Source organism: Corvus hawaiiensis, chromosome 24 (genome assembly GCF_020740725.1).
Source record: "Corvus hawaiiensis isolate bCorHaw1 chromosome 24, bCorHaw1.pri.cur, whole genome shotgun sequence".
Classification (NCBI taxonomy): Eukaryota; Metazoa; Chordata; class Aves; order Passeriformes; family Corvidae; genus Corvus; species Corvus hawaiiensis.
The window spans coordinates 5819499-5847054 of record NC_063236.1 but is presented as its reverse complement, the minus strand read 5'-3'; the positions used below and the strand labels follow the sequence as shown (position 1 = coordinate 5847054).

Below are 27556 nucleotides of genomic sequence, written 5' to 3'. Positions count from 1 at the left end.
GTCTGCTTTGACACTCTGGTCACACATCCCTCCTGACTTCAAGCTCCCAGAGGACCAGATGATGATGCAGTCTGACACACATACTGGTACCTGCCTCCAGCACAATAATTTCTGCTTGAGTTGGGTCTAGAGAACGAGGTGCTGCTGACTTAAAAATCCCCCGTGGCAGAGCATCTGCCAGCTCTGAAGGCAGAGATAAACTGCCCTCCTTGCAGAACACTGAATTCCCATCTCCAGCTGCTGGATCTTGCCAATCATTTGCTTGTTTAGCATGGCTGAGGTCAAATGAATCCTCCAAACTCTCATTCCATGTACAGTCTCCAAACAGACTGACCCCGGTTCTAGAAGGAGGAAGTTTATGAATTAATGATCAGCCTCCAGGCCAGGATAGTATCTCAACCTCAATGTACAGATTTCTTAAGTCATAATCTGTTCTACATTTAGCTGGGAATTTATCTCAGGTTGCTGACAATGACTCTATACCTGACTATATGTATGGATTTAGGTTTTAAAATTCATCCCCAGGCAGGATTGAAAGCAAGCTCGAGGGCAGGGGGGAGCGGAGGCGGCTCAGGGCTGTCAGCTGGAGGCGATCTGCCGGAGATGTTGAGTTGTGTGTGTGGGAAGAACTCAAAAATAGTATTCATTTAAAAATCTTGGGATTCTAAAGCAGTCTCCTGGTGCCTGGCTCTCAGCTTGGCTCCCGCAGCCCTGGCAGAGCCAGGTCCAGGGGCTCTCCTGGCAGGAGCCACACCAGGGGAGCGGAGGCAGCTCACGGCCTGTGCTCTGTGAAGGCTCTGCCTGCCGGCGTACTGCAGCAGGGAACCGGCAATCATGGAATCACAAAATCATTAAGGTCGAAAAAGCTCTCTAAGATCATTGAGTGCAACCGTTCCCCCAGAACTGCCATGTTCACCACTAACCCATGCCCCCTGGTGCCACATCCACACATATTTTGAACACTTCCAGGGATGGTGACTCCACCACTGCCCTGGCTGGCTGTGCCAGGGCCTGACCACCCCCTCAGGGAAGAAATTTTCCCCAATATCCAACCTGAACCTCCCCTGAACAACTTGAGGCCGTTCCCTTTCATCCCGTCCCGTCCCCCGGAGCAGAGCCCGACCCACACCCCCCGGCTGCCCCCTCCTGTCAGGGACTTGTGCAGAGCCACAAGGTCCCCCCTGATCCCCCTTTGCTCCAGGCTGAGCCCCTTTCCCAGCTCCCTCAGCCGCTCCCGGCGTTCCAGACCCTTCCCCCGCCCCTCAGGGTCCCTTATCCCACGGGAGCCGCTGGGGGGCGCTGTGGGGCCCGCCCCGGGCTCGTTGCTCGGCAACCGCCCGGCACCCAGGGGCGGGGCGCTCTGCGCGCGGCGCGGCGCGATGACGGAATCAGAGCGCGCGGCGCGGGGAGAGGGAAGGGCGGGGGGAGGCGAGGTGTGCGGGCCGGGACCTCTCCCCGCGGCGGTGAGTGCGGCCGGGCCGGGCCGGGCAGGGCAGCTCCGGGCCGGGTCGGGCGGGGCCGGACGGGGCCGGGCGGGGCGGCCCCGGCCTGCCCCGGGCGGGTGTCGCCGGGGCGGCCGCGCCGCGGGGTCGCGGTGGGCGGGGGCGCCGGGCGGGGCGGGCGCTGAGGGCGGGCGGGCGGGGCGGCGCGGCGGCAGCGCCCCCTGTCGGCGGCGGGCGCCGTGCCATGTGGCCGTGCTGGCTGTGCCCGCAGGTGCCGCGCGCCATGGCCCCCCCCAAGGACATCATGACCAACTCCCACGCCAAGTCCATCCTCAACGCCATGAACGCCCTGCGTAAGAGCAACACGCTCTGCGACGTCACCCTCCGCGTGGAACACAAGGACTTCCCGGCCCACCGCATCGTCCTGGCCGCCTGCAGCGACTACTTCTGCGCCATGTTCACCAGCGAGGTCGGTGCTGCCGCCGGCCCTGGGTGCTCCGTGGGTGGAGGAGGCAGGGGCGCCCAGTGCCTGGGCTGCTCTCTGTTGAGCTGCTCAGCAGCTGGGCCAGGATCCCCCCGTGAGGGCCCAGGATCCCCTTGTGGTGATCCTGGAGTCCGCTGGATACTCCCCATGGTTGCTCAGGATGCCCCCGTTGTGGTTCTTGATCCTTTCATGGTGGCTCTGGGTTCCTCAGGAACCCCCCGTGGTGGCCGTGGATTTCTCTGTGGTGGCCCTTGGTGTCTCTGGATTTCCCCACGGTGGCCCTCGGTTTCCCTATGGGCTCCAGGTCCCCCCGTGGTGGCCCTGGATCTCTCTGAATCCCCCCATGCTGGCCCTGGAGCCCTCTGGATTCTGTCCTGCTGGCCCTGGAGCAGTTCGAGGTGATTCTGTGCCTTCTTATGGTGGCCCCAGAGCCCTTTATCATGACCTGGTGGGGAGTTAGAGGTTGTGGCACGGACTGTGATCTTGATTCATGGTCTGCTGCGACCACCCTGTGCCCAGTGAGCTGCCGGGCTGAGCTGCCAAACCGGAGAGTTCTGATGCATTTACTTATTTTTCTAGCGGTGATTTGTGATTTCTGTGGTTCTGGGCATCTTTCCTGCCCTGGTGCCGAGCTGGGGAGTCTGGGCAGCCCTTTCTGTGCAATGGAGGGTGTCTGATGCGTGCTCCGGGCTCCTCTTGGCATTGGCTGAGAGCTGGTGTGTGCTGGGTTGTGCTGATCTCCTGCCATGGGGGTGTCACTGGGGCTGGGGTGACTCTGAGCCCCAGGTGCTGCACTCAGCACATCTCACCTGTGAGCACCTTGGCTCTCAACCCTGACTGTGAGACTTGCAGTACCTATGTGCTGTTTCCCTGAGTCACTGACAGGCACTGTTTGAGCTAGAACTGGCACTCGCTGTTAAACGTCAGATGCTTTGCCTGGCTTTGTCTTTTATAAGTTTGAGTCAATCTTTGCAGCTTTTTCTTACAGAAGATGCTTTCCTTATCCTACCGCCTTCCCCATTAGCAGGGAGAAACATTATTAAGTAGCTCACAGGTCCTAAAGCCCTCCCTGCTAGCCCAAGAGTCATTGCAGCAGAGAATGATTTTGTTCTTTGTTTTACCGAGGCATGAAGGCTGTGGCAGAGCTCTCTGTGTGCCCACTGCGCTCAGTGCTGTCGGGGCAGCAGGTGTCTCCGTTTTTACAGTCCTGTGCAAAGAAACCAAAATGAGGAATGTGTGGCCTGACCACAGACCAATATATTTTTTTTGTCCATATCTTCATGAAATTTGTAAATTCATCAGGTTTATGCTCTTTCTCTGCATGAAGGAAATGTAATTAAATGAAGAAAATGCACAAAGCAGATTAGTCCCTGGAGGCTGAAGTTTTCTGTTCTCCAGTAGCTCCAGGTGCTCACCAGTACAGCAGAGTGTCTCTGCTTCTCTGGGTTTGCCTCCACGTTCCTGTTGGTGCTTTTGACTTCTGGACTTTGTGCAGAGATCCAGTCATTCCGTGTGCTCCAGAACGTTCTTTGTGGCTGCTAACAAAGGCTGGGGGTTGGTGTGCTTTGAGTCTGAGCTGAGGTGTCTCTTGCTTCATTACACTCATGTTAACTGTAACATCATAGTGACCTTCATTCAGACATGTAAGTCTTCCTAGGAAATTAAATTCTCCCTGGGAGAACGCCTGTGCCCAGTGGGCAGAATTGCTTGCCCTCTCGCACTCCCACACTGCCTCTGCTTTAAGGGGTTTGCTTCTTTTGCTTAGTCTTTCTTCCAAACTTGTTCCTTTGTTATGGAAACCCTAAGTGACCAACCTGCCAAGGGGCACACAATTACGGAGTGTTTGTGGGAGAACTTCCTTCCAGGAAGGGGCAGCTCGGTAAGCCTCAGAGTGGACCTGCTTCCTGTGTGTGTCAGCGACAAGTGTGTCGGGGCCTGTGATGGGACAGTGCTTGGACACTCTCCAGGCTCTTGTGGGTGCAGGGTTTGGCCAGGCTGGGACTCCAGGGAGCTCATTGTGTGTGTGGTGTCATGGACTGACAGGCCCTGCCAGGGCTTCCTCCACACTCCATCGCTTGCCTCCGGCAAGTCTGGGGGCTGCTTGGCTGCTCTAATGTGCCAGACCCGGCTGCACAAGGCTTTGTTCAGAACTGATCCTGGGGTTAGCCCATGGCATTCCTGGTCTTCTATCCTGGGGTTATGTCACAGTATTCTTGGTGTCACATCTGTGCATGGCCAGTACAACACTGAGACTGTCAGCAGATACTGTTGTCATAAAGAACTGCCTTTGCCTCTCTGTGTCTCAAGTTTCCTTCCTTCTCTTACTTCTGACTTTAACATTTTAAAAAGTTCTCAGTCTGGCTTAGTATTAATTTCTTCCCATTTTCTGTTCCCATTTTACAGAATGAGGAGAAGCCACTGATCACCTGATGAACCCCAGGCTTTTTACAACACTTTCCTTTGCCCCTGTGCTGAGCAGTGTGGGAGAACTGAAAGACCATCAGTTTTACCTACAGGGTTGTTCCTTGTAGTGAAAATTGCAGAGCAGTTTTATCTCCCTTGGATCTTGGTTGTGCACTGATATTTTTCTCTGTTTGGCCAAGTTAACATAAGTTAGGATCTTTTAAGAGCTGATCATTGGCTCCACCTCAGAAAGAAACTATTCTGTCTTCTCTTGGAGGCTGTGTTCTAGAAACTGAAGGGTTCTTTTCCCCCCAGCATGGAGAAATATTCTGAAAGCAGCTGGTGTTTCCAGGTGCTTACATGGTCAACTTGTCAACTTCACTGTGCTGTGATTGCCCTCCAGAGTACAGTGAGCCACACATTAGCACTGTCATGCCAGCATTTCTCTTCCCCTGTGAGAAGAAATTGGGGTTTATTCCAGTGTACTTTTGTGTGTCTGCATTAGTAAAGACAAAAACAAGAAGTAGCCTTGGGTAAGAAAGGGGTTGCAAAATTTTAGACCCATTCTCCTGCAGGGTGAGTTGCATGATTGTCATGGTTTAGCCCCAGGCAGCAGCCAAGCCCCTCACAGCCCCGTGCTTGCTCCCCCACCAGCAGGATCAGGGAGGGAGTCAGAAGGGTAAAAGCCGGAAAATTTGTGGGTTGGGACAAAGACAGTTTAATATGGAAAGCAAACAAAGCAAACCCAGGAATTCACTCCCTGTTTCCCATGGGCAGGCAGGTGTTCAGCCATCCCCTGGAAAGCAGGGTTCCGTGACAGTGACTTGGGAAGACAAACACCATCACTCCAAACATCCCTCCCCCTTCTTTCTTCTGCCCTCCACTTTATATACTGAGCATGGTGTCATACAGTCTGAAATATGCCTTTGATCACTTTGGGTCATCTGTCCCAGCTGTGTCTCCTCCCAACTTCCCGTGCACCCCCAGCCCCCTCGCCAGCCTGGCAATATGAAAAGCAGAAAAGGCCTTGGCTCTGTGTGACCACTGCTCAGCAATAACAAAAACATGTCCATTATTGTCCCTACATTCAGCACAAATCCAAAACACAGCCCCATGCCAGCCACTGGGAAGGAAATTAACTCTACCCCAGCCAAACCCAGCACAATGATTGATGGATGGAATGGAAGAAGCAACATTGTGTTTCACAAAAGAGCTGTAACCTGCAGCCCCTGCCTTAAGGCTTTCAGCAGCTTGGGCATCTTGAGGTAAAACTCCTGAGGCCTCAAAGTGACTCTCTTCAGTTGTTTTCCTGGATGCTGCAGTTGATTTTGGGATTTCTACTGCTGCAGACTATTTATGACGTTAGAAATGTGCTTGTGTGAGGGAGTATCAATCCCTGGCTACTACACTCCCTTCAGGGAGAGTGAGCAGAGCTCTGATACTAAACAACAAAGTGGGAAACCGATCTGAAATTCTGACAGCAGAGATGGAGAGCTGTGTCTGGTGCCACTGAACAACCACAAAAGGAAACACTGAACACCTTGGAGAGGAAAGCTTCCTGCCCTTTGTGTTGGTTAGCATTGTATGATCATCATTTTGCATTCTGAGTCCAAATACATGCCAGTATGGATGAACGAGGGACTGTCTGTGTCTCAACAGCCCAGCACTGAGCACTGCAGGCAGTTCTCCAATGCTACACACACAGGCTGGAGCTCAGCTCAGAGTCCTCATGAGTCTGAAAGGCTGAGAGAATTGGGATTGTTGAGTCTGGAGAAAGCTCTGGGGTGACCTAATTGTGGCCTTTCAGTACGTGAAGGGAACCAACAAGAAAGATGGAGAGAGACTTTTCACTGGAGTTAACAGGAGAAAGGGGAATGGCTTTGAACTGACAGAGAGGGTCCATGGAAGGTCCCTTCCAACCAAGACCATTCCATGATTCTGTGTTCAGAATCAAGTTGTCTCCACACTGAGATCCTTCTTTAAGGTATGATGGTAGGATTCCAATTCTGCATCACATATGTAGGTGAAGTTATGTGAAATACTTCCTTCCTTCCTTCCTTCCATCCTTCCATCCTTCTGTCCTTCCATCCTTCCATCCTTCCTGGCATCCTTCCTTCCTGGCATCCTTAGCATGTGAGTAAACTGAGCAAAATAACAAGCAAGTAGTGGAGTGTAGCAGAAATACAAGGGAAGCAGGAATTAATCATCTCTGTGGTATTAATGTTGTCCCCATGGTTTGTGTTATGGTCAGCAGTATAGAGTATGTGCATGGCTGATGATTGAATATTGATTGTGCATCAGGAGCTTCTTTACCAGCTCCAGGCTGATGTGTGAAGAACTGATGTTTACAGCTGCCAGGAGGTCAACAGAAGTTTGTAACGTCTTTGATCCTAAATATGTATGGTCTATGTCTCCATTTGCTTACTGGAATCATCTGAAAGTCTTGTCTGATCAGTTCTGACCTTTGGTGACATCTGTGTCCTTTGTTTGTGGTACAAACTGTTGGGGAAGATGAAACAGGAAAGCCTTGTAAATATGATTGCCTGACAAAAGATTTTGGGAATATGAAAACTACAGGCAACATCGAAATGAAAGCCACTTTTGAAATACCAAGTCTTAGTTACTGAACAACTGGAAAACAATGGTATGGCCACTGAAGTAATCCCCTCTTGATGGAACAATACCCTCTGCTTGCAAACAGGTCCAAGGGTCAGAGCAGACCCTACTAGCTCAGCAGAAGGGGTCCAAAGAGTAGTTTTTAGAAGTTAAGATGTAACACTCTATGGTAATATAAGAACTCTTATAGGCTGTATGTAAATGCTATAGGATTTGTATCTTGTATTAGATTGGTTAGTGACAATTAGAATATTCAGTACAGAAGATGATTTATTGTATTGTAACCAGGACTTCAGACATTCCTTAATTCTCTCTTCTATTCATTCCTCTCTTCCACTTCTACTCTTGCTCTTACTCTTGCTCTTACACTCTCTCTCTCTCACCCGTTTACTCTCTTGCTCTCTTGGGCCTGCTCAGAGCTGAGTCTACCAGCTCTGAGCAGTGCCCCAATACCCACGCCCTTTGCAATAAACCGACTGTGTCCCAAGACCTGCCTATAGAGATCTCTCGTCTCCATCCGTCACCGTCTACGTCCGGCCGTCCCAACTGGACCCCAGAACCCCATTAACCTACAACAAACAGCTTAGTCTTGTTTCAGGAATGTTTTGTCTGGCCCAAGGCAGGAACTGGTTTTAGCTTCTGAATGCAATGCCTGGCCTGTCACACAGCAGGTCAGACAAGGTAATTTGCTGTTCCTTCCCGACTTTGGAAGCCATAAAGGTTGTTCACTGAGTCAACAGATTTGAAAGGCCTCTTCCTTCAAATTCCTTCGAGGTTCACCATTACCTCCTGTGCTTCTCTACTGCAAGTGTATCTCTGCATCATAGACATGGCTCAGTCCTGGCAGACATCTCTGCCGTGTCGTGGAGTGCCTCTGCAGGAGCAGCTTCCACTGCTCATATTTTCTCTACTCCTGTATCACCTCCATTTTCCCCAGCTGTGGCAGATTCCAAGCTCAGTGATGGTGCTTTGGCCATGCTTTCTGCTCCCTGAGCCTCTGCCCAACTGGCTATACCAACTTGGGGCCCATTCTTGGCAAGAGAAGCCACGGGCTTTCGTCTGCGTTGTGCTTGCACTGGTGCTGACTGCTCCAGAAGTCAGGGCCTGGTTTTGCAGCGTGCCACAGGGAGATCATTATCTCCTGAGGTGCAGCCATGCTGCTGAGCTGGCAGCAATGTGCAGGGTGTGATTAGTGAATCCACCAGCCAGTGCATTGGTCAGGAATCATCGGATGCTCTGCCAGCAGCTCTGTGCTGGGGGCACTGAACCACGAAGCTGATGCTTTGTGAAATATAATCTGTTTTGTGCAAATTTGATGGATTCACAGAATTTGCTGTTCCCAAAGATTGACCGTTAGGAGGATAATGTTCCTTGGAAAAAATAATTATTCCAAAATTAATCACAGAGGTGATAAAATAGTTAGGGGACAAAGTCTGGATTGTGTATGTGCCATCACTTCACAAACTGTCTTTTAACTTCATTTCATTTTAGGAATGAAGTTCACCATAAGCTTGAAGAATTGAATCAGGAAATTGACGAGTTGAGAAAGCTTTTTCTTTGGATTGGTTTTAGAGTGGAGTGGTGAAAATGTCCAGGTGTTGGAAAGGAAAATTACTTGTCAGTAGAATTGACTTGTTCAGGTTTAGGGCTTGACATGCCATGGGGAAGTTACCAAAGCTCAGGCAGAAGGCTGTCCTACTGATAGAGGGCACAGAGATGCCAAATTTCTGGGCCACAGAGACACTTGGCAAAACTCCCAAAATAAGGAAGAAGTTGATAAAGCCAGCTCAGCAGCTGTGCTGAATCAGCTCTGAACGGGTAGAAGGTAATTCCAGCAGAGGCACGTTGCGACCACTGACTCACAGCCACCTACTGCAGAAGTCCCCTGACCCAGAGGAAGAGAAAGATTGAGCATGGGACTCATTAGCGTAAGAAGCAAGGAAATCATAAATCAATAGAAGATAGAAGGCTAATTAATGAGAGAGCTAGGTAACTTGTAGCCAATGAACATTAATGCCTTTGTTTGCTAAAATGAATATAAAGTGAACAGTTTTGCTGGTCATGTGCTGGCTTTGGGGATTGGCCTCCAGCCCCCCCTCTCTGTGCTGAACTGAAATGAATCAAATACCTGGACTCTGGGTGTGGATTGGCCTCTTTCACGCCAGCTGAAAGAACCTAGTTTGGGCCAGCACTTAGGTGGGGACTCCATGTGAACTGCCAGCATGTCACACACATCCAGCTCAGGGAGGAATTCCCTTGGAGTAAAGCTTGGAGTACTGCATGGAGGAGAGTGTTTAGTTGTCTTGCACAGGTGACACACGTAATCTCTGCTGACTCAGATCTCAGCTCACAGGTTTTACTGTGCAGTGTGACTGTCCTTTTGATCCATAAAAAACTTTTGTCTCTTTCTCATCCTGTAAGTGAATTTTGTAGGGAAATTCCCTCCTTCCCCATATCCTTTCAGTGAGCGCCAGAATAGAAAGGACAAATCTCTGTTGAAGCCTCTGACAGATCTTGTTTTCAAACCTGCTGAGTGTTGTGGGCTTTCTGCTTACATTAATGAAAAATAAAGCTGCGTCTCTCTTTTAATTTACAGCTCTCAGAGAAAGATAAACCCTGTGTGGATATCCAGGGCCTGACGGCCTCCACCATGGAAATCCTGCTGGACTTTGTATATACAGAAACTGTGCATGTGACAGTAGAAAACGTCCAAGAATTGCTGCCAGCAGCATGTCTGCTTCAACTGAAAGGTAATTCAAGGATTAGCACAAATTGCACCATTGCTGCTGTTTAGAGATTTGATTTGTTTGACCCTCTGTGCATGGAAGAGAGATTGGGGGAGGAATTATATTTGTAAGTAGTTATATCAAACTTCTGTTTTCTTATGCGCTGTGGTCTCATTGGTAGAGGAACGGATTTGGGTGCAAAAAAAATGGTAAAACAGGTTCCATGCTTTGGGCTACTGTACTTCTGCAGGAGTATTCCCAAGAGGAATTGTGAGCTGTATAGCACATAAATGTTACTGCTCAGTTATATTACTCTAATAAGCAAATCCTGGATGTATTTGACCTGCCATCACAGTATGTCTGGGTCGGTAACAGGCTGGTTGTTGTCACTGCACATGCACCTATGGAGCTACCCCAGACAATTATCCCAAATCGCAGACAACTTACCCTAAAGTTATCACAGACCTAGGAATCTGATACTGTATCCACTAGCAGACACATTAGTGGTTTATAATCCATGAAGCTGAGTACAACTCACATTGGAGTCTTCCTAGTATCAGATTGATGTAATTTTTTGATTGGAATAGAACAGCCGGAGCTCAAACCAGCCCAAACACGTGGCCTGGCTGCTCCAAGTGTCTTCACAGTCTCCAAAGCAATACATGCATGTGTGTGTTTCTGTAGTACTTTTTCTTGTTATTTGAATTGGATTTTCATTATTGCTTAGAACTTCTTTTTTGAAGCCCTTGCCAAAGCAGTGGATTGATAGTAAGCATGCAGTGCTCATTCACCCCTCCAATTTTCCGTAGGTGTGAAACAAGCTTGCTGTGAGTTTCTAGAAAGCCAGCTGGATCCATCAAATTGTTTGGGCATTCGGGATTTTGCTGAGACACACAATTGTGTGGATCTAATGCAAGCTGCAGAGGTCTTCAGCCAGAAACATTTTCCAGAGGTGGTTCAGCATGAAGAGTTTATCCTCTTAAATCAAGAAGAGGTTGAAAAGCTCATCAAGTGTGATGAAATTCAGGTAAAACCTGAAAAGTACCATTACTGTGCAAAGCATTGAAATAAAACATTGAAACCAGTCAGTAATTAGTCCATACTCCTGGGGTGGACTTCTCACACAGTTTCTGAATTTGAAATTTATTTTCAAGAAGCGTCTAATTAATTTTTTTTGCTAGTTTGTAATCTGAATTTTATCAATAACATGTAGCTTCTCTCTAAGAATTTGTTGTCACACAAGTGGTTCTTGCAAGTTAATCACAGTAAGTTAGTTCCCTCTGCAAAGTTGCTGGCCCTTCATTCCCTCCTTTCCCTGGAGAAGACAAGTTGTCTCAATGCCTACATTTCAGAAATACCCCCAAGCTTTAACTTCTGTTTGCCTGCTGATCAGCAGCACAAGGAATCCCCAGGATGGTGCGGGGTGGTCTGACTCTGCAGGGATTACAGGGAGACTTAGTTCCCTGACGGTGAGTTTCTGGAGGATGTGCTATGTGACTGGAACGTGTCAAATACATTTTTCCACCTTTTCTATGAACCAGTTGAACATTCCCTGGTAATGAGGAGAGAGTTTGATTACTTATTGACATGGATTTTGTCAAGAGCTAATGTTCACTGCAGTTGAAAGCAATCACTACTCAGAGTTCAGGGGAACAGGAATGCTTGGAAGCAAACCAACGTATGGGATATCTTTGGTAGGATTCCTGAAAAGCCAGTACAGGGGTAGCCAGAGGAGAATTGTTGCTGTATTCCTTGAAAGTGGTCTTCAGCCACGGCAACATCCTCTTGTTAATGAGGCTGCTTGAGAAAGAGCATGTGAGACAGTGGTGAAGGACCCTGCTCCAGCCGGGATCCACAGTGGAAAAGGCTGAGTGTGTTTGGTGTTTGTGCTGTGAGGGGCTGAGCCTCCTGTGGGTTGTGATGATACTGAGAGCAGCTTCTGGGCTGGGAGCAGGAAATAATGAGGAACTTCAGAATGACCCAGCCAAGCTTCTCGGATGATCCGCTCAGGCGAAGCGACATTCCTTGTGGATTGGAAGGGCTGGTTCAGACCTTGCAGCAGGCAGTGTGTTGTGCATGCACTGTCGTACCTTAAGAATATGTGACAAGTAGGGCAAGGGAGGTAATTCTCCCCCTCTTCTCTGTCCTTGTGAGATCTCACCTGGAGCACTTTGTCCAGGTCAGGGGTTCTCAGCACAAGAAAGACGCGGACCTGTTAGAGCAGGTCCAGAGGAGGTGACGGAGATGCTCTGAGGGCTGGAGCCCCTCTGCTCTGGGGCCAGGCTGGGAGAGCTGGGGGGATTGACCTGGAGAAGAGACGGCTCCAGGGAGACCTTATAAAGGCCCTTATAAAAAAGAGGAAGAGTGACTTTTTACATGGGCAGAGAGTGATAGGACAAGGGATAACAGTTTTAAAGAGGAGATACTTAGATTTGATGTTGGGAAGAAATTCTTCCCTGTGAGGGTGCTGAGGACCTGGCCCAGGTTGCCCAGAGGAGCTGTGGCTGCCCCACTCCTGGAAGTGTCCAAGGTCAGGTTGGATGGGGCTTGGAGCAACCTGGTCTGGTGGAAGGTGTCCCTGCCCATGGCAGGGGGTGGAATGGGATGGGCTTTAAGGTCCCTTCCAACCCAAACCAGTCTGGGATAAGGAGCAGGTCTCTCTCCTGCTGTGCCAGCACAGAGGTGCTGTGCGGAATCAAGAGTGTGCTCACAGAACACCCTCAGAAAATCTCTGGGCTGCTCAAGAAGTGCAATTACAGGTCCTCACTGTGATCCTGCATTAAATGTTACTCATCATTTATCAGGAAACATAAATGAGTTAATGAACAATAAAGGTGTTAAATATATCTGAGGACATTCCGTTCAGGAGGGAATAAATCAACGCAGGATTACTGCGTTTAAAGAGGAGGTGGGGAAATTGGAAACAGTACAGTAATCTGCTCTCCTTTTGTGAGCTCTAATTGTCCTTTCCCTGCAATTCCAAGAGAAAGAGGCCATTCCAAATTACACTGTAACAAATATAAAACAATGGCTTAGAAGAATGCCTAACATAATTAACCTCTGGGGCTCCCTGCTTCAAAACATTCTGCCTGACAGCTTCAAACTGGACTTCAGAGGGGACCAGTCGTAGGCTGGTGGGAAGGCTCAGTCCTTTCATCACAGGCTCTTCTTTTATCTTCATGTTTAGTCTCAGTTAACGACTTTGTGATAATAAATTTGTACCTGATTTCCCTTTATGTTGGATGATCTGCTAGATGTGTAAAAAGAAAACAAAGTCTAAGTAATATATAATTGAGATTTTTACAATTCTTTTGCTTTTGGTAGTCATAGCTGTCCAAAGCACCTGAGGTTCTCTAACAGCATCAAATTTGGATGGTTTAGTCAGTGTAATCTCTGGAAGTGGTGTAAGCACCAGCATGTGCCACTCCTAAATGGAGACTGGAGATGGAGAAATAAATTAGTAATAAAATAAAGTAAACAGTAGAAATAAACAGTAACATTCATGCCCCAGGGCTCTCCACTCTGAAATCCTTTGTAGTTTTTAAAAGGTGGATTGAAATAAAAAGATACCTTAAATGTACCTGCTCTGGCTGGATTGTCCGAGGGGCAGCGCGTGGGCACGGCGCTGCCGGGGCCTAAGCCAGACACTTCGCTGTGCAAAGGAAACATGATTCTGATCACCTCTATGATGGCACTTTGAATTTTGCAGAACCACAGCTCCTGCTCCACAGAGAACTGGGGGAGCTGTCCTGTGAGTTCCCACTGGTCAGTGGATGGAGCTTCCAGCTCTGGGCTCTGATCCGCACCGTAGCGCTCACTGCTCTGGGACTTGGACTGCCATTGTTGATCTCAGCTGCAGGGGAAAAAACAAATGCAAGTGTAAGGAAAAGGAAGTGAGGGAATTTAACTGTGCTTATGGGGATTTCCCTAAGAGACTCGTAGCTAAGTGTCCTGCTCCCTTGCTCGCTGTGAAGCAGTGCCAACAGCCTGCATGTTGTGTGCTCCATGGCAGTAGCTCCAATGTTATTCTGTCATCCTATCAGGATGTGCCTCCTCTTTGCAGGTGGACTCTGAGGAGCCGGTGTTCGAGGCGGTTATCAACTGGGTGAAGCATTCGAAGAAGGAGCGTGAGGCGTCGCTGCCGGAGCTGCTGCAGTACGTGCGGATGCCGCTGCTCACCCCCCGCTACATCACTGACGTCATCGACACCGAGGTACAGCGCCGGCGGCCGCTGCGTGCTCCTGGCTGGGCTCTGCTGTCCGACAGAACGTATTCAAAGCTCTCCTCTGCTGCTCCTGTTTGATGGTGACCCTGTGGAGCTGTCCCTGCTCAGCCGCAGTGCCGCCGTCACACTGAGCAGTGGTGTGCTGTGCCAGCAGTCACAGCATCCCGCTCTGCAGCCACAGGGTTCCCTCTCCAGGGCCGTTAGTCAGCTGTCTCTGCACCTTTCTGTTGTCATCTGTTACAGTCTCCAACAAGTGCTTTCTGCCGTCATTCCTAAGCGCTGACAGGTCCCCTTCCCCAGGCTGAAGATTGCTGGCATTGATCTCAGGGAGGTCATGGCTCCTCAGAGGGTGTCTGAGGGCCAGATGGCCAGCAAGTACCTCTGAGTGAGAAAGACAGGAGCTGTGTGGGCCCAGGACCAATACACAGCCAAGAGCCATGGCTAACACTGCTGCTTTGTATTCTGAGATGCTGCAGAGGCAACCCAAAATGGGGACGATGAAAAGAGACAATTAAGCTTTTCAGTGCAAGTTTAATTCCAGACAGGAAATGATGCTGATCCCAGGCAAGATTTCAAAGGAAGGCCCAGAGAAGGTCAAACCAGCCTTCAGGTTAGATGGTGATAGGACGTACTCAAGGGTTACTAGCCCTTGCCACCTGACAGGTGCTGACTGGTGAATGACAGACGTTTCTCTACGTCAGGAAAAGGCTGGTTTAGCAACAGTCATCTCAGATGTCATAGATCATGGATGTTAGTAAATCAGGACAACCTAATGGGCTGTTGTGTTAGGCTGTGCCAGAGCTAAAGGGTGTTCAGTCATATTGTCATGGTCCACTTCAAACTGAAATTGAAGCTAATGGAAAAGGGACTGGTACCAAAACAAATAGATCTGTTCCAAATCCAGCCTGAGACAGAGCGTGTACAGCCCTCGGCTCTCAGAGTGACCATGCAGGGTGACCTGTCCAGTCTGGCAGTGCCACACACTGGTGGCACATCCTCAGCTTGGGGTGGTGTGGAGAGTGGAGCGTTGGCCCCATGTGGCTGCCTGACACAGATACCAGGAACCTGTAAAGGTAAATCTGAACTTACTGAAGCAGCGTGTACACCAAACACCCAAGGGGAAATGAGCGCTGAGCTGAAGGGAGGTTGGTCTGGGCCCTTGGCTAGGGGAGGGAATTACAATGGCATTGTGCAAGGAGATGAAGCTGTCCTTGGGTGCCCCTCACACTTCAGTGCTTCTGTTGCCTCTTCACAACTCCCATGTCTCACGTGCACAGGGATCAGGGCAACAGATCAGCTGAACAGCTTCATTGGGCTGTGCTCCCCACCTCTTCTCCAGTGGCAGGTGCAGGACGAGTTATGTGGGGCAGATCAAGTGTGGTTTCACTGCCAATTCCCCTTCCTAGTCATACTTCTGCTGGCTTAAATGGAGTAGAAGTGACTTTTCCTTAGTGTTCCAATGCAGCCATTTTCCTTAAGGAACCTTCAGTGCCAGTCTGTGAGAATGGAGCCGTATCTTCTCAGCTGCAATCTGGTCTTCAGTTGCCTTTGCATTTCTCTGCATGCCGTGTCTCCACCAGGACACTGCAGCCTGCACACAAGTCCTTTACATGCTGTCTGAGCTGATGAGTGTTGGCTTTAGGACAGTTCTTCTGAGGTTTCTTAAAATACACTGCATGTACCAGTGACTCATGTTTCTCCCCAGCCTTTTATACGCTGCAGCCTGCAGTGCAGAGACCTTGTAGACGAAGCCAAGAAATTCCACCTTCGGCCCGAGCTCCGGAGCCAGATGCAAGGACCCAGGACACGAGCACGTCTGGGTGAGCAGCAGGGGAAAGGACACAGAGGGGCCGGGGCACTGGCAGGTGGTGTGTCAGACACCTTGTCTAGTGCCTTGTAATTGTGTTGATGTTCTTCACAGCAGTAGCTTTTGTCATCCCATGGTCCCCAGTGGGACAGAGAGGGGACTGGAGCAAAGGAGAGAGTGCCTCTTTTACAGAGCATGTTTGCTTAGTGCCAGTGTGGGGACCAGTTGATTGCTTTTAATCCCAGGCTCCTGCTGTGGCCTTAAAACCAGTTTCCTGAGTTGCTGGTGCCTGCAGATACATTTGTCCCAGCATGCAGCTGTCCAAGAACTGTGGGAAGAGTTTCTTCCTGTCTGAAGAGGCAGGTATCAGAGTCCAAAATGGAGCTGTGAGGTGAGTGACAGCTGCCTTACAGTGACAGCAAGTTTCCACAGCGAATTGAACGGGGGAATGTGCAAGGAGGGAGATGGAGATGTCCCTCTTCCCCTTCAGAGGTGCTTTTGTTTTTCTCCCTAGCCTTGTTAAGGTAAATCAATGATGATATCTTCCTTTATTTCAGTAACTCCTACCAAGCACGGTCATGAATTGTTCGGAAAAGGCTTGTCTTAGGGCTGTGAGCACTCAAGAGCAACATAAATGTAGGAATGACCTACAGAAGAAGGAAAAGTATTTTACTGGCTTCTTCTGTCAGACTGTCTGTGCCGTGCCTGTATCCTGGTGCACTCCCAGGGCACTGCCATCAGTGCCAGCATGGACCACTGTCCCTGCAAGGAATCCTCCTTGTGTGTTCTCCAGTGCTGCTGCAGATGTGGTGGAGAGAGACCCCAAAATCCCCTCATGGCCCATTTCAGGGGACAGAAAGCAGTTTAACCACAAAAAGAGGAGGGCAGATTAGGGTTGTCAGAGACACACTGATCAAACTCTTCTGGCCTGAAGGGAATGTTGTTATTCTGCTCCTGCATAGTCCAGGCCTCAGCACATTTTGTGGGAATTCCTATGCCAGTTTCAAAGACCTGCACTTCAGCTCAGCCTGTCATTGGCATCAGCCTTCCAGTATCTGAAGGGGCCTACAAGGAAGCCAGAGAGGGACTTGTCATCACAAACTGTAGCAATGGGACAATGGGGAATGGTTTCACACGGGAAATTTAGGGAAGAAATCCTTCCCTGTGAGGGTGGGAAGGCCCTGGCACAGGTTGCCCAGAACAGCTGTGGCTGCCCCATCCCTGGAAGTGTCCAAGCCCAGGCTGGACAGGGCCTGGAGCAACCTGGGATAGTGGAAGCTGTCTCTGAACATGGCAGGGGGTGGAGTGAGATGAGCTTTAAGGTCCCTTCCAACCCAAACCATTTTGTGATTCTGTGATTTTAGAAAAATACATTTCATTTTATTCTTAGTTGAAATACTTCACCTGATAAAAAAGACATTAAAAAACTGTTTTATTGTCTAATTGTATGGGTTAAAACTGCACATTATTGCTGAGGTTCACCCTTTGGATTCAGCCCTAGCTCTTTTAATTGATTCCACACCATCTGATATCAGCAATGTGTCACTTTTAAACTGTTATCAAGTCGTGTATTAACTTTGCATGTGAGAACTGAAGTGATTGCACTTTTAGCTATCTTACTGGAAAGGAGGCTTTCCAAGATGTTGGAGCTCTTGTGAATCCTTCCCAGTTATTTTTTATATTATTCTTCATCTGAGGTGGCAGCTTTTCTGCTTTGTGTCAGACAAGGCCTTGTTAAATGTTTGTTGCTTGGTGTTCAGTCCTTCTGCAATGAAAAGCTGGATGGTCCTAAATTCTAGTGATAAACTCCCTGTTCCAGAAAGGGCCCAAGGAGTCCAGGGGATGCTGAGCTGTTCTAAACCTGAGACAGAAGCCTGCTTCCAGGCAGTGATTACAGGGGAAGTTACAATTCTCCAGGTCACAGCTGTTATTTAACAGTCATGGAGGAAATAAAAATTCAGAGACCATCTCAGAGAAAAAAAAAGTAATGGGAAGGCAATTTTGAAATGAAATACACAAGATTTAAGAGACAATTCCTGGGAAAATATTTAATTCATTTTCCAAGCTTTAGACAGCCTGACTTGTTTCTCAGTTACGTGGTATATAAAGTCCCCTAAATCAGGTCTGGATGTCATTTGCTACCAAGAGGAGACCTTGTGTTGTGAGGAGGCAGCAGGGATTCTCCTCCAGATTCTATGGGGTGGTGAGAGGTTTGGGAAAAACAGTGGAAGGGATACAAAAGGAGATATAAAGGAGCGAACCTCAGCACCTGTCTGAGGCAGCTTGTCTGGTGTTAGGAGAAACAGCCCTCCAGCAGCAAGCTCCTAACACCTCAGTCAGTTGTCTGCCACATGCTCTGAAGAGTTTCTCCTTTCTCTTCCTTGCTGAGCACAGAGGGAGTGGGAGTGCCTGAGCCAGGTTAGGTCCCTTCCCCAGAGCCAAGACGAAAATAGGGATTTAGAGGCAGCTTTGCACCAGGGAAGGCTCAGAGTTTCTTCAGGTTGTTCCCCTGAGGTGACCCTTTGGTTGTGAAGGGATTGACTTGGCTTTGCTGTCCCTCTGTGCCTCAGGAGCTAACGAAGTGCTGCTCGTGATCGGCGGCTTTGGCAGCCAGCAGTCCCCCATTGATGTGGTGGAGAAGTACGACCCCAAGACCCAGGAGTGGAGTTTCCTGCCGGTAAGGGACTGGCTCTGACCACCACTGGGCTGACCAGGCTGTGAGCAAACACTGATCCTGCAGCACCAGCTGGATAACAGTCTCCTTGGGCTGTCCTGTGCAATCTGCTGAGGATTTCTGAGAGAAATTCTTCAGATATTTACATGGTGAATGCTGAAACCACTTCAGTTTGCAGAGTGATGGAGGGAGAGGGGGTTGTTGTCATAGACCTGATCAGCTGAGCCTGCAGAGACCCACATCTTGGTTGTGGGAGTGAGAACTATCATGTTTCTTAGAGAAGGGGTGTTAAGTTTTAAGGTTAGTGATGATAATTGGAATGTCAATAGGAACAGTGTAATCAGTGCAGTCTTCAGGCTGCTGCATGATCCCACTGCTTGCAGTGTTTTGGAGCATTACGGGAAGAGAGAATTCCTGCACTGAGGAGTATTTCTACCCAAATTAAAATCACCTTTATCTGTGTGAAATGGTGGAGAACTGCCTCTTTAATATCACTGGTCAGGGCAGACTCAGTATCACCTGATGTTCCAAAATTCTGATCTTTCTTGGAGGCTAAAAGCTTCATCAAATATTCAGAGTCCCCACTTTCTCCCATTACCACTGTCTGCAGGAGCCAGTGGGAGGCTAACAAAACATACCAAATGCATCAAAGATGATGCAGCAGCACAGGATAAATACATTTAATGCGAAATACTTGAGTGCAGAGAGACATGGTCCTGAGAAGAGAGCATGGCAGGGAGAGGCAGACACAGTCACTCAGGCTGTGTCCTTTAAATCCATTGTGCTGCCTGCTCTGGGACAGTGGGCCATTTCCCAAAGGAGCAGCAGCAGAGGGTGGAAGAGCAGTGGTTGGTCTCCATGCCCAGTGTTGTTTCTCTCTTTGACCTTCGTGTTGCTTCGCTGTCTCAGAGCATCACGCGGAAGCGGCGATACGTGGCCACGGTGTCCCTCCATGACCGCATCTATGTCATCGGGGGCTACGACGGGCGCTCCCGCCTCAGCTCCGTGGAGTGCCTGGATTACACATCGGATGAGGATGGCATCTGGTACTCCGTGGCTCCCATGAACGTGCGGCGAGGGCTGGCGGGAGCCACAACCCTTGGAGGTACGTCCTGGTCACTGCCAGGGCAGAGCATCTCATGCCCTGAGCTGGTATGTGAAGAGTGGGCTGGCTCTGGGGAAGGAGGGGAGCCTGAGATTCTGCCTTCTCATCACTGGGATGCAGAAATGGAAAACTTGCCCACATATCCTGAGAGGAGCTCTGCCTCCGCTGCATTCCTGCAACACATATCTGTGAACTGGGGGAAAGGGGCTCTGTGAGAAATTATGGAGTGGGAAGCTCTGAGGGTGGTGACAGTGTTGGGCAACACTGAGCACAGGACACTAAGTACAGCTGTGACCATCCAGCACTGGAGAGACTGGAACGTGTGCAGGGAAGGAGTGGGGACTTTGGGGAGGTACTGACGTGAGGCTCGTCATGGGAAGGGTTTGGGTTTGGGCATGGCAGTGTTTTGGTGGTACTGCAGCATGAAAAAAATAGCTGGATGTGCATGTTCTCTTTCATCCATCAGCAGGAAGCAGATTTAAAGGCCAGATGGGACTTGTGTTTGTCTGTTGGGCCTGTGAGCCAGGCTGAGGAGCCTGGGTTCATCTTGGCTCCCAGTGTGCCAAGGTCTGTTTTCTGTGGTTTGCAGTCCATGTTGTAGCTTTGCTCTGTGTGTGAGGGCCCCCATGCTCCATGTGCATGGTTGACTCGCTGGGTCCCACTCTGTCATTGCAGACATGATCTATGTTTCGGGTGGGTTCGATGGAAGCCGCCGTCACACCAGCATGGAGCGCTACGACCCCAACATCGACCAGTGGAGTATGCTGGGAGACATGCAGACAGCACGGGAGGGAGCGGGGCTCGTGGTCGCCAATGGAGTCATCTACTGCCTCGGTGGGTACCTCAGCACCTCTGGGAGTTGTGCAAAGCCTGCCCTTTTACACAAGTGACCATTCAGGTGTCACATCCATGTTAGAAGAGGTTTAACCTCCCAGGGCACTCCCGGCTGTGTCGGTGAGTGCTGCCTGACCTCACTGTTCCCATCACAGTGGCTTGAAGTGCAGCTGCCGTGTCACTGCAGGAGATGCTGCACGCTGCAAATTACACACAGTTTACACACCCTGCGATTGAGGGATGGCTGAAGTGTGGAGGATAAGCAGTGCCAGCTGAAGCTTTGTGTGGCCTGGGCAGTGTCTAAATGCCCAGAGATGAAGCAGGTAGCCATGGGACAGAGGGTGCACCTGCACCACACAAAGCAATGGTGGCTGTAGTGCTCCAGAAATGTATCCTGAGCTGTCTGTTCTCCAGCTTCTTCCTGTAGCACTCAGTTTCAGAGCACCGCACCAGCTGTGAGTACAGTGAGATTTCCAGAGGACAAAGCACTCTGAAGCTTGTTCTGTGGGTCACCTTCTGGGCCCCAGAAAAGGCAGGCCCAGCATTGCACCCACATCTGTTGCAGTCCTGTTCCTGGGGAGTCACAGATCTTAGGCACTTGTTTCATAGAACCACTGAATGGTTTGGGTTGGAATGGACCTTAATCTCATTCCACCCCCTGCCATGGGCAGGGACACCTTCCACTAGCCCAGGTTGCTCCAAGCCCTGCCCAACCTGGCCTCAAACCTGGCCATAATCCAACCTGGTTTATGGGTTTCACTTCCCCCTCCCGAATTCCTCTTCCTCATGCTGTCCCCAGGATGGATGGCAGCACACTGCTCCTTTGCTGGGGCTGCACAGAGATTTTTTAGTATTCTCTTGAGAGATCCCCAGCCTACACTGCTCAGCCTCGTGCAGCTGTGGCTGCAGCACAGACCTGAGCACAGACCTGGGAGCGGCACATCTGCGGGGCTGCACCAGCAGTGGCCTCAGCGTGCTCAGAGGCAGCTCCGTGGGGCTGGCCTGCTTTGGGGAAGTGATGCTGTCCCACATGGCCCAGTGCAGTGTTGGGGCAGAGCTGGCTCTGGGCTGGCTGCAGGATCCTCCGTCCTGCCAGGGTGGGCTGTGCTGATGGCAGTGCCACGCTGTGCTCGGGGCCCACCAGGCGTGTTAACTGCTCTCTACGCAGAAAACATTCTCCCCAAATCAGCCCCGTGGTTTGCTCCTGTGTTTTGTTTCAGGAGGCTATGATGGGCTGAACATCCTGAATTCTGTCGAGAGATATGACCCCCACACTGGACACTGGACAAATGTCACTCCAATGGCCACCAAGCGCTCAGGTAAGAGCCCACAGTGCCTTGAAGTCAGTGTGTTTCCTGCTGCACTGAGGGAGCAGTCACTGCTGGTGTGTTCTGCTGCCCTGGAGGGTGCTCTGGCCTCCATGGGTGGTTTGGCTTTGAGAAGGGATGATTTTACAGCACACTGGCTTGAATTCCCAAGAGAAATACTAATTTTCACATGCCTGCTGTCTCCATCCCACGCCAAGGTGTGTATAGAGGAATGTAGTGGTGGGGGTTTAGGTTACAGGGAGGGAGAGGAAATGCTGTGTGACTTCCGAAACTGGGAACAGTGCTTGGCATGGAAAAGAGCTCACAAGGCACAAACTGACCATAGTACTGGGTCAATGCTTGTCAGCTGCACGGGACATGGTGACGGCAGGCGTGCCCTGCCAGGCTGCTCCTTCACCTGAGCCCTGCTCCAGGGCAGCAGGAGCACAGAGAGCAGCACTGCCAGAGCAGTGTCACCCTGCAATGGGGTTCCACAAATGGTGCAGTCAGACATTATTATCCCCCACCAACTCTTCACTTGTCTCTCTGCCTGGAGTTCTATCCAAGCTTTAAGTGGGAAGTTGTATCTAGGACAAGAACACAGTTTAAATCCTGCTTTTGGAGTATCTTTCTGTTTAGGCTCTCCTTCATTTCTCAGACGAGTTGCCATGGGGCTCCTGTAGCTCTTGTGTGCCCAGGTGTGTTGATCTCCTGCTCTTGCTGTGTGCCTCAGGCCTCCTGCCCTGAGCTCCAGGCCATGCTGATGAGCTGCCCTGGCCCTGCCTGTGTGTGCGTGGGCAGGTTGCTCAGGGCCTTCACACCTGTGTGGCTCCCAGTGCTTAGAGTTACATTCTTAGACCCTGTTGCACATCCCTTTTGAAGTTACTTTTTCTCTGCTTCTTTCAATAACTGCCCCTCACAGTCAGCCTGGGCAGCACTGCTCCATGTGATTCCTGTGCAGTGTTCCTGGTTAGGGCCAAGTGCTGGCTACTCAATAAAACTGGGCTCTGTTCCAAAAACATTTCAGCTTTCTTGTGCCTGCAGTGGCATTCACCAAAACCCCGATCTTTAAATATTTATTCCTGTGACAGGGATATTCCTGTTAAGTGTGGGTTTGTCTACCAAGAATGGATTTGATTTAGGAGTTGGGCACTTTCCACATCCAGGAAGACCCTACATATAAAAAAACAGGATAAATCTGCAAGTTTTTCCAAGTCAGAGGCACCATGTGAGACCAATCCACAAATCTCTAGGAAGCTTGAGGGTCAGATGAGTCTGCTTTGAGCACCAGAGAAGATTGACTTTGGACAAGACCAAAAGCAGAGTTCAAGGGAAAAGCCTTCCACAACAGGCATTTCCCAGGTCTGAGCTCCCCACAGGAGCTGGGGGCTTTAGTAGCAGTGCCTTGGCTGCAGCATGAGCTCCTTGGTGCCACAAGCAAGCAGCAACATGGTGAGACTCCTGACCCCAGCACTGGCTCAGCTGGTGTCTTCCTTGCAACTGTGACCTGGAGTACCAAGATCTGAAACATGGGTGTGCCCAAGGGCCTTTTTTTGCCCAAGTTTTTTGCTGCCACTCTGGTACTAACACCCCTAACTAGTCATAGCTTAGGTACTTGCAGCCTTCATCCTGGTGTCAGTTAAGTCTGTCCTGGTGACCTTGGGCCCTGTAGGACTTCTTTGGCCTCCAAAGAAGACTTATCCACATGCAGGTCTTTGAATTCCAGGACCAGGACTAAAAGTAATCTTGGCGTTATTCACAGAGATCATTTCCTCCTTGTTTCTTTCCACCTCCTAGGACAGATTCTGGAGGGAGGCTACCCCTCAGCGACCTTGGCCATATTGCATTGCTGGACCTGATTTCCCTGATTAGGCCTTGGTTTGGTCTCTTCAGCCAAAGCTCCTGGAGAGCCCACTGGGCCAGCCTGGCCATTCCCAGCTGTTCGGGTGCTCTCAGCAAGGACAGAGAGGGAAAGCGAGGATGCGTTCAGTGGAACAGAAAGTCTCATACCCTGTTTGTAAAGAAACAGATCCATGCCCTACAAGTGCAGGGTAGCTGGCTCGTTTCCTTCAGGGTATTCATTAGTGTAGTAGTTCATGTTGGTGGTGACAGCCTGACAGGGCTGACTGTGTCCCCAGGTGCAGGAGCCCCCAAGGCCACCAAGTGCATGGTAGTGTCACAGTGTCCTCCAGTGCTGTACCTGAGGGGGCTGCCAAGGAGGAGCCAAGGCTGGCAGGGGATTATTTGCTGCTGGTTTCATAAATTCCCAGTTGGACCAGCATATTATTGTCTGCTGCACTGTGAGAACAGCTGTTCAGGCAGATGCTCCAGCCACCTCTGCCTCTGCAACAGTGTAGAAACCAGTTCTCATTTCCCTGTCTTCCAGAGAAGTAATGTCAGGGAAATCCCTCCTCCAGCTCTGTTATGGAGCAGTGTACAGCTACTCTCCAGGCTACAGCCAGGAGCTGGGTGACACCAGGGAGTCAGAAACACCAGAGGAGCTTGTCTCTGTACTGACAGTCCCTGCCAGCTGCCTGCCAGCAGAGCAGGCCTGGTGCTGCTCTGCTCTCCCACCTGTGGTCAGGTGTCAGCCCAGGTAAACGTCTCGTGCTGCTGTGCTGCCTGGGCCCCCCATGGCACAGAGTCAGCAGTGTTTAGCGGAGTGACGTTTTCATGTATCATATTGGAGACAACAACAACAGAAGCCGCAGTTACCAGCTCTTAAAAAATGTCCTGTGAAGAGGGAGGAACTGACCTGTTCAGCCTTGTACCAGCGAGCCCCGTGCTGCCGGTGTCACTCGTGGGTGTGACTGTGCCACCTTCTCTCCACAGGGGCTGGTGTGGCTCTGCTCAATGACCACATTTACGTGGTGGGTGGGTTCGATGGCACGGCGCACCTCTCCTCGGTGGAAGCCTACAACATCCGCACCGACTCCTGGACCACGGTGACAAGCATGACCACGCCCCGCTGCTACGTGGGGGCCACGGTGCTGCGGGGCCGGCTCTACGCCATCGCCGGGTAAGCCCACGGGGTCCTGCAGCCCTGGGTGCTGAACAAGTGACCTGAGGGGACACAGCTGCTGCCCCTTCCACGGGGCCTCTCCTCTATGAGAGGAGACACCCACAGGGTCACCGTGCCCAACCAAAACGGGCAGCACAAAGGTCCAGGGCCCAGGCAGGCAGGAGAGAGGCAGCAGACAGCAATGGCAGCTTGATGCAGGGGTTATAATTTGGGCTATTCCTGCTGTTTGCAGCTGCCCAGCCTCCCAGGAAGAGCTCTGAATGCCTCAGCCCCTTCCTCCAGCACCGTCCTTCATTTGTAACTTTCTGTCCCGGCAGATACGATGGCAACTCACTGCTGAGCAGCATCGAGTGCTACGATCCCATCATTGACAGCTGGGAAGTGGTCACCTCCCTGGGGATGCAGCGCTGCGACGCGGGAGTCTGCGTCCTGCGGGAGAAGTGATCAGGAGGGAGCTCACAAAGAAAAACATTCTAAAAAGTCTCAGCTGGAGGAAGAGTCCCAAATGATTTGCAGTGACTGTTCTTGAGAGTTGTGGATGCTGTGGGAATAGGCACCAGAACAGCAGCTTTCTGTGCTGCTTGTGACTAGAGCATGTGCATAACTGTGTGATCTCAGCAGTCATTTGAAATCAGGGGCTCTGTGGGAAGCTGGAGGAAGGGGGTGAATGGGTCAGGAGAAGCTGCACTCTCTGCTGTTCCTGTGGCTCAGTCTGTGGGCAGAGCAGAGTTGCCCCAGCCTGGTCTCAGCCAGCCTGGTGACCCCTCCCAAGGACATGTACATACCACTGGGTCACCTCTTCAGCCACCGCAGGACCCCGCGGGTCCTCAGGTCGCTCTCAGCCATGTGGATGTGTGAGGGTGAATCCAGCTGCTCTTATGTTCCAGCTTCAAATCATCGTGTACATACTGAATGTTCAAACGTGCTCCTTGAGCGCGCGTGGGTGCAGAGCCGGGTTGGGTGAGCGTGTGTGAGGGGGGCCTGCACTGTCACTGCGTCTGCAGGGTCCTCGCAGGGCTGCACACAAACGGAGTCGCAGGTTAAAGCTGTCAACTACTGAGACAGAGCCTGAGGCCACAGGGGCAGAGGGCAGGGGAGGAGCTCGTTGCCGCCACAGAAGCGTCTGCAGCGTTCCTGCTCTTGATCAGGTGCTCAGCAGGGTTCATCACATCGTGTGTCCTCAAAAAGCTTGACAGCTCCAGCTGCAAACGATGTGTGGCACCAGGAGCTTGGCTGTGCTGCGGCCGTGCCTGTGCCCCACCCTGTGAGGAGGTCACCTGAGCTGAGGCCAGGAGAGTAGGGACACAGTGGCTGCTGCCCACCAAGGTCCTGCTGGTGAGTCACTGGGGTTTGTCCCCAGACAGACCTGGCAGGGGGACCCAAGGCAGCCTTTCACTCAAGTTCTTTGTGTTGGTTTTCCTTTTATCTAGGGTTTTTCTGCTTCCAGGGCTGTTCCGGAGTGACATCCAGGATTCCGTTTTGCCCTTTGTTCTCAGCTGTTTATTCCCCTGTCTCATAACTCCACATCCCATGACACTTGCTATCCCTGGCCTGCCCCACGAGCTCAGGTGAGGCTCCATCAGTGGCTCACACCAGCTCACGGAGCACTCCCTGCTCAGCATGTCCTGCCTCGCTGCATTCCTGGGAGCATGGGCTCCCCTCTGCCATCAGCTCAGCCCCACAGTGCCTGGGCTCCATGTAGTGCTGCTCGTTGAGCTTCCTGCTGACTCCTTGCTTGGGGACAGGGTGGGATCAGGGACATGGTAGCATGACCTAATTATGCACTTTCAGCCAATGCTCTGACCTTCTGCATTTGTTTCTATCACAGAAGTGTTCTGTGGTTTTGTTTCCTATGTTTATTTTTTAATGAAAGTATAAAGAATAAAATATTTCCTGAGCCAGTGGGAGTTTAGCGTGTGTTCTCTACCTTCCAGATGTTTGTCAAACTGCTGTATCAAGGGTTTGCACAAACCCTGTGTTGGACCAGGCAGCCACCCTCAGGTGTCTCTGCCCTGCAGCTTCAGCCCAGTAGTGAAAAACAGCTGCTCCAGCTGTGAGATCTCTGGCACAGAGACCAGCAGGGAATTTGTTGCAAGGTCTGTTGGAGAAGAGCATGGCAGCAGAGAGGAGGAAAAGACTCTGATTACAGTCAACAGCAATAATGAATCATCAGGGGCTGAACATGAGCCCAGGTGTGCCCAGGTGGCTGAGAAGGCCAATGACACCTGGCTTGTACCAGCCATGGTGTGACCAGCAGGACCGGTAACCATCCCTCACTGCCGAGGCCACACCTCCAATCCTGGGGGCAGTCTTGGTACCCTCACAAGAAGAAGGTCATGGAGGGGCTGGAGCATGTCCAGAGAATGGCAACAGAGCTGGGGAAGAGTCTGGAGCACAAGGAGCAACTGAGGGAGCTGTGGGGGCTCAGCCTGGAGCAAAGGAGGCTCAGGGGGACCTTGTGGCTCTGCACAAGTCCCTGACAGGAGGGGGCAGCCGGGGGGGGGTCGGGCTCTGCTCCCAGGGAGCAGGGACAGGAGGAGAGGGAACGGCCTCAGGCTGGGCCAGGGGAGGCTCAGGTTGGATATTGGGGAAAAATTTCTTCCCTGAAGGGGTGGTCAGGCCCTGGCACAGCTGCCCAGGGCAATGGTGGAGTCGCCATCCATGGAAGTGTTCAAAATATGTGTGGATGTGGCACCAGGGAACATGGGTTAGTGGTGAACATGGCAGTGCTGGGGGAACGGTTGGACTCAATGATCTTAAAGGTCTTTCCCAAATTAAACCATTCCATAATTCTAATACTGTTACAGTAGAGCTGCAGTTGCAAAACAATTACAGCTCCTTTGTCCACCATGGGCATGTGGGATGGATGGAGCCCAGCATTAATTCATCTGCCCATATGCAAAACACAGAT

At 50.9% G+C, this 27556-nt stretch overlaps 1 protein-coding gene across 1 annotated transcript; it reads left to right on the top strand.

Annotated features, from left to right (window-relative positions):
• Positions 1-1379: 1379 nt before the first annotated feature.
• Positions 1380-26543, top strand: KLHL12 (kelch like family member 12). Its single transcript, XM_048328065.1, has 12 exons — positions 1380-1463; positions 1714-1911; positions 9542-9695; positions 10481-10698; positions 13735-13884; positions 15602-15716; positions 18274-18380; positions 19287-19482; positions 20158-20316; positions 21537-21635; positions 24456-24642; positions 24963-26543. Exons 1-12 carry the CDS (start codon positions 1380-1382, stop codon positions 25087-25089), a joined length of 1794 nt encoding a protein of 597 aa, XP_048184022.1. The 3' UTR covers positions 25090-26543.
• The last annotated feature ends 1013 nt before the right edge of the window (positions 26544-27556 follow it).

Excerpts from the sequence above, each read along its gene's own strand:
- KLHL12 (XM_048328065.1), top strand. The coding sequence starts at position 1,380 with ATGACGGAATCAGAGCGCGCGGCGCGGGGAGAGGGAAGGGCGGGGGGA. Across the intron at positions 10,699-13,734 it reads TCAAGTGTGATGAAATTCAG|GTGGACTCTGAGGAGCCGGT; the intron begins GTAAAACCTGAA and ends TCCTCTTTGCAG. Across the intron at positions 18,381-19,286 it reads AGGAGTGGAGTTTCCTGCCG|AGCATCACGCGGAAGCGGCG; the intron begins GTAAGGGACTGG and ends TCGCTGTCTCAG.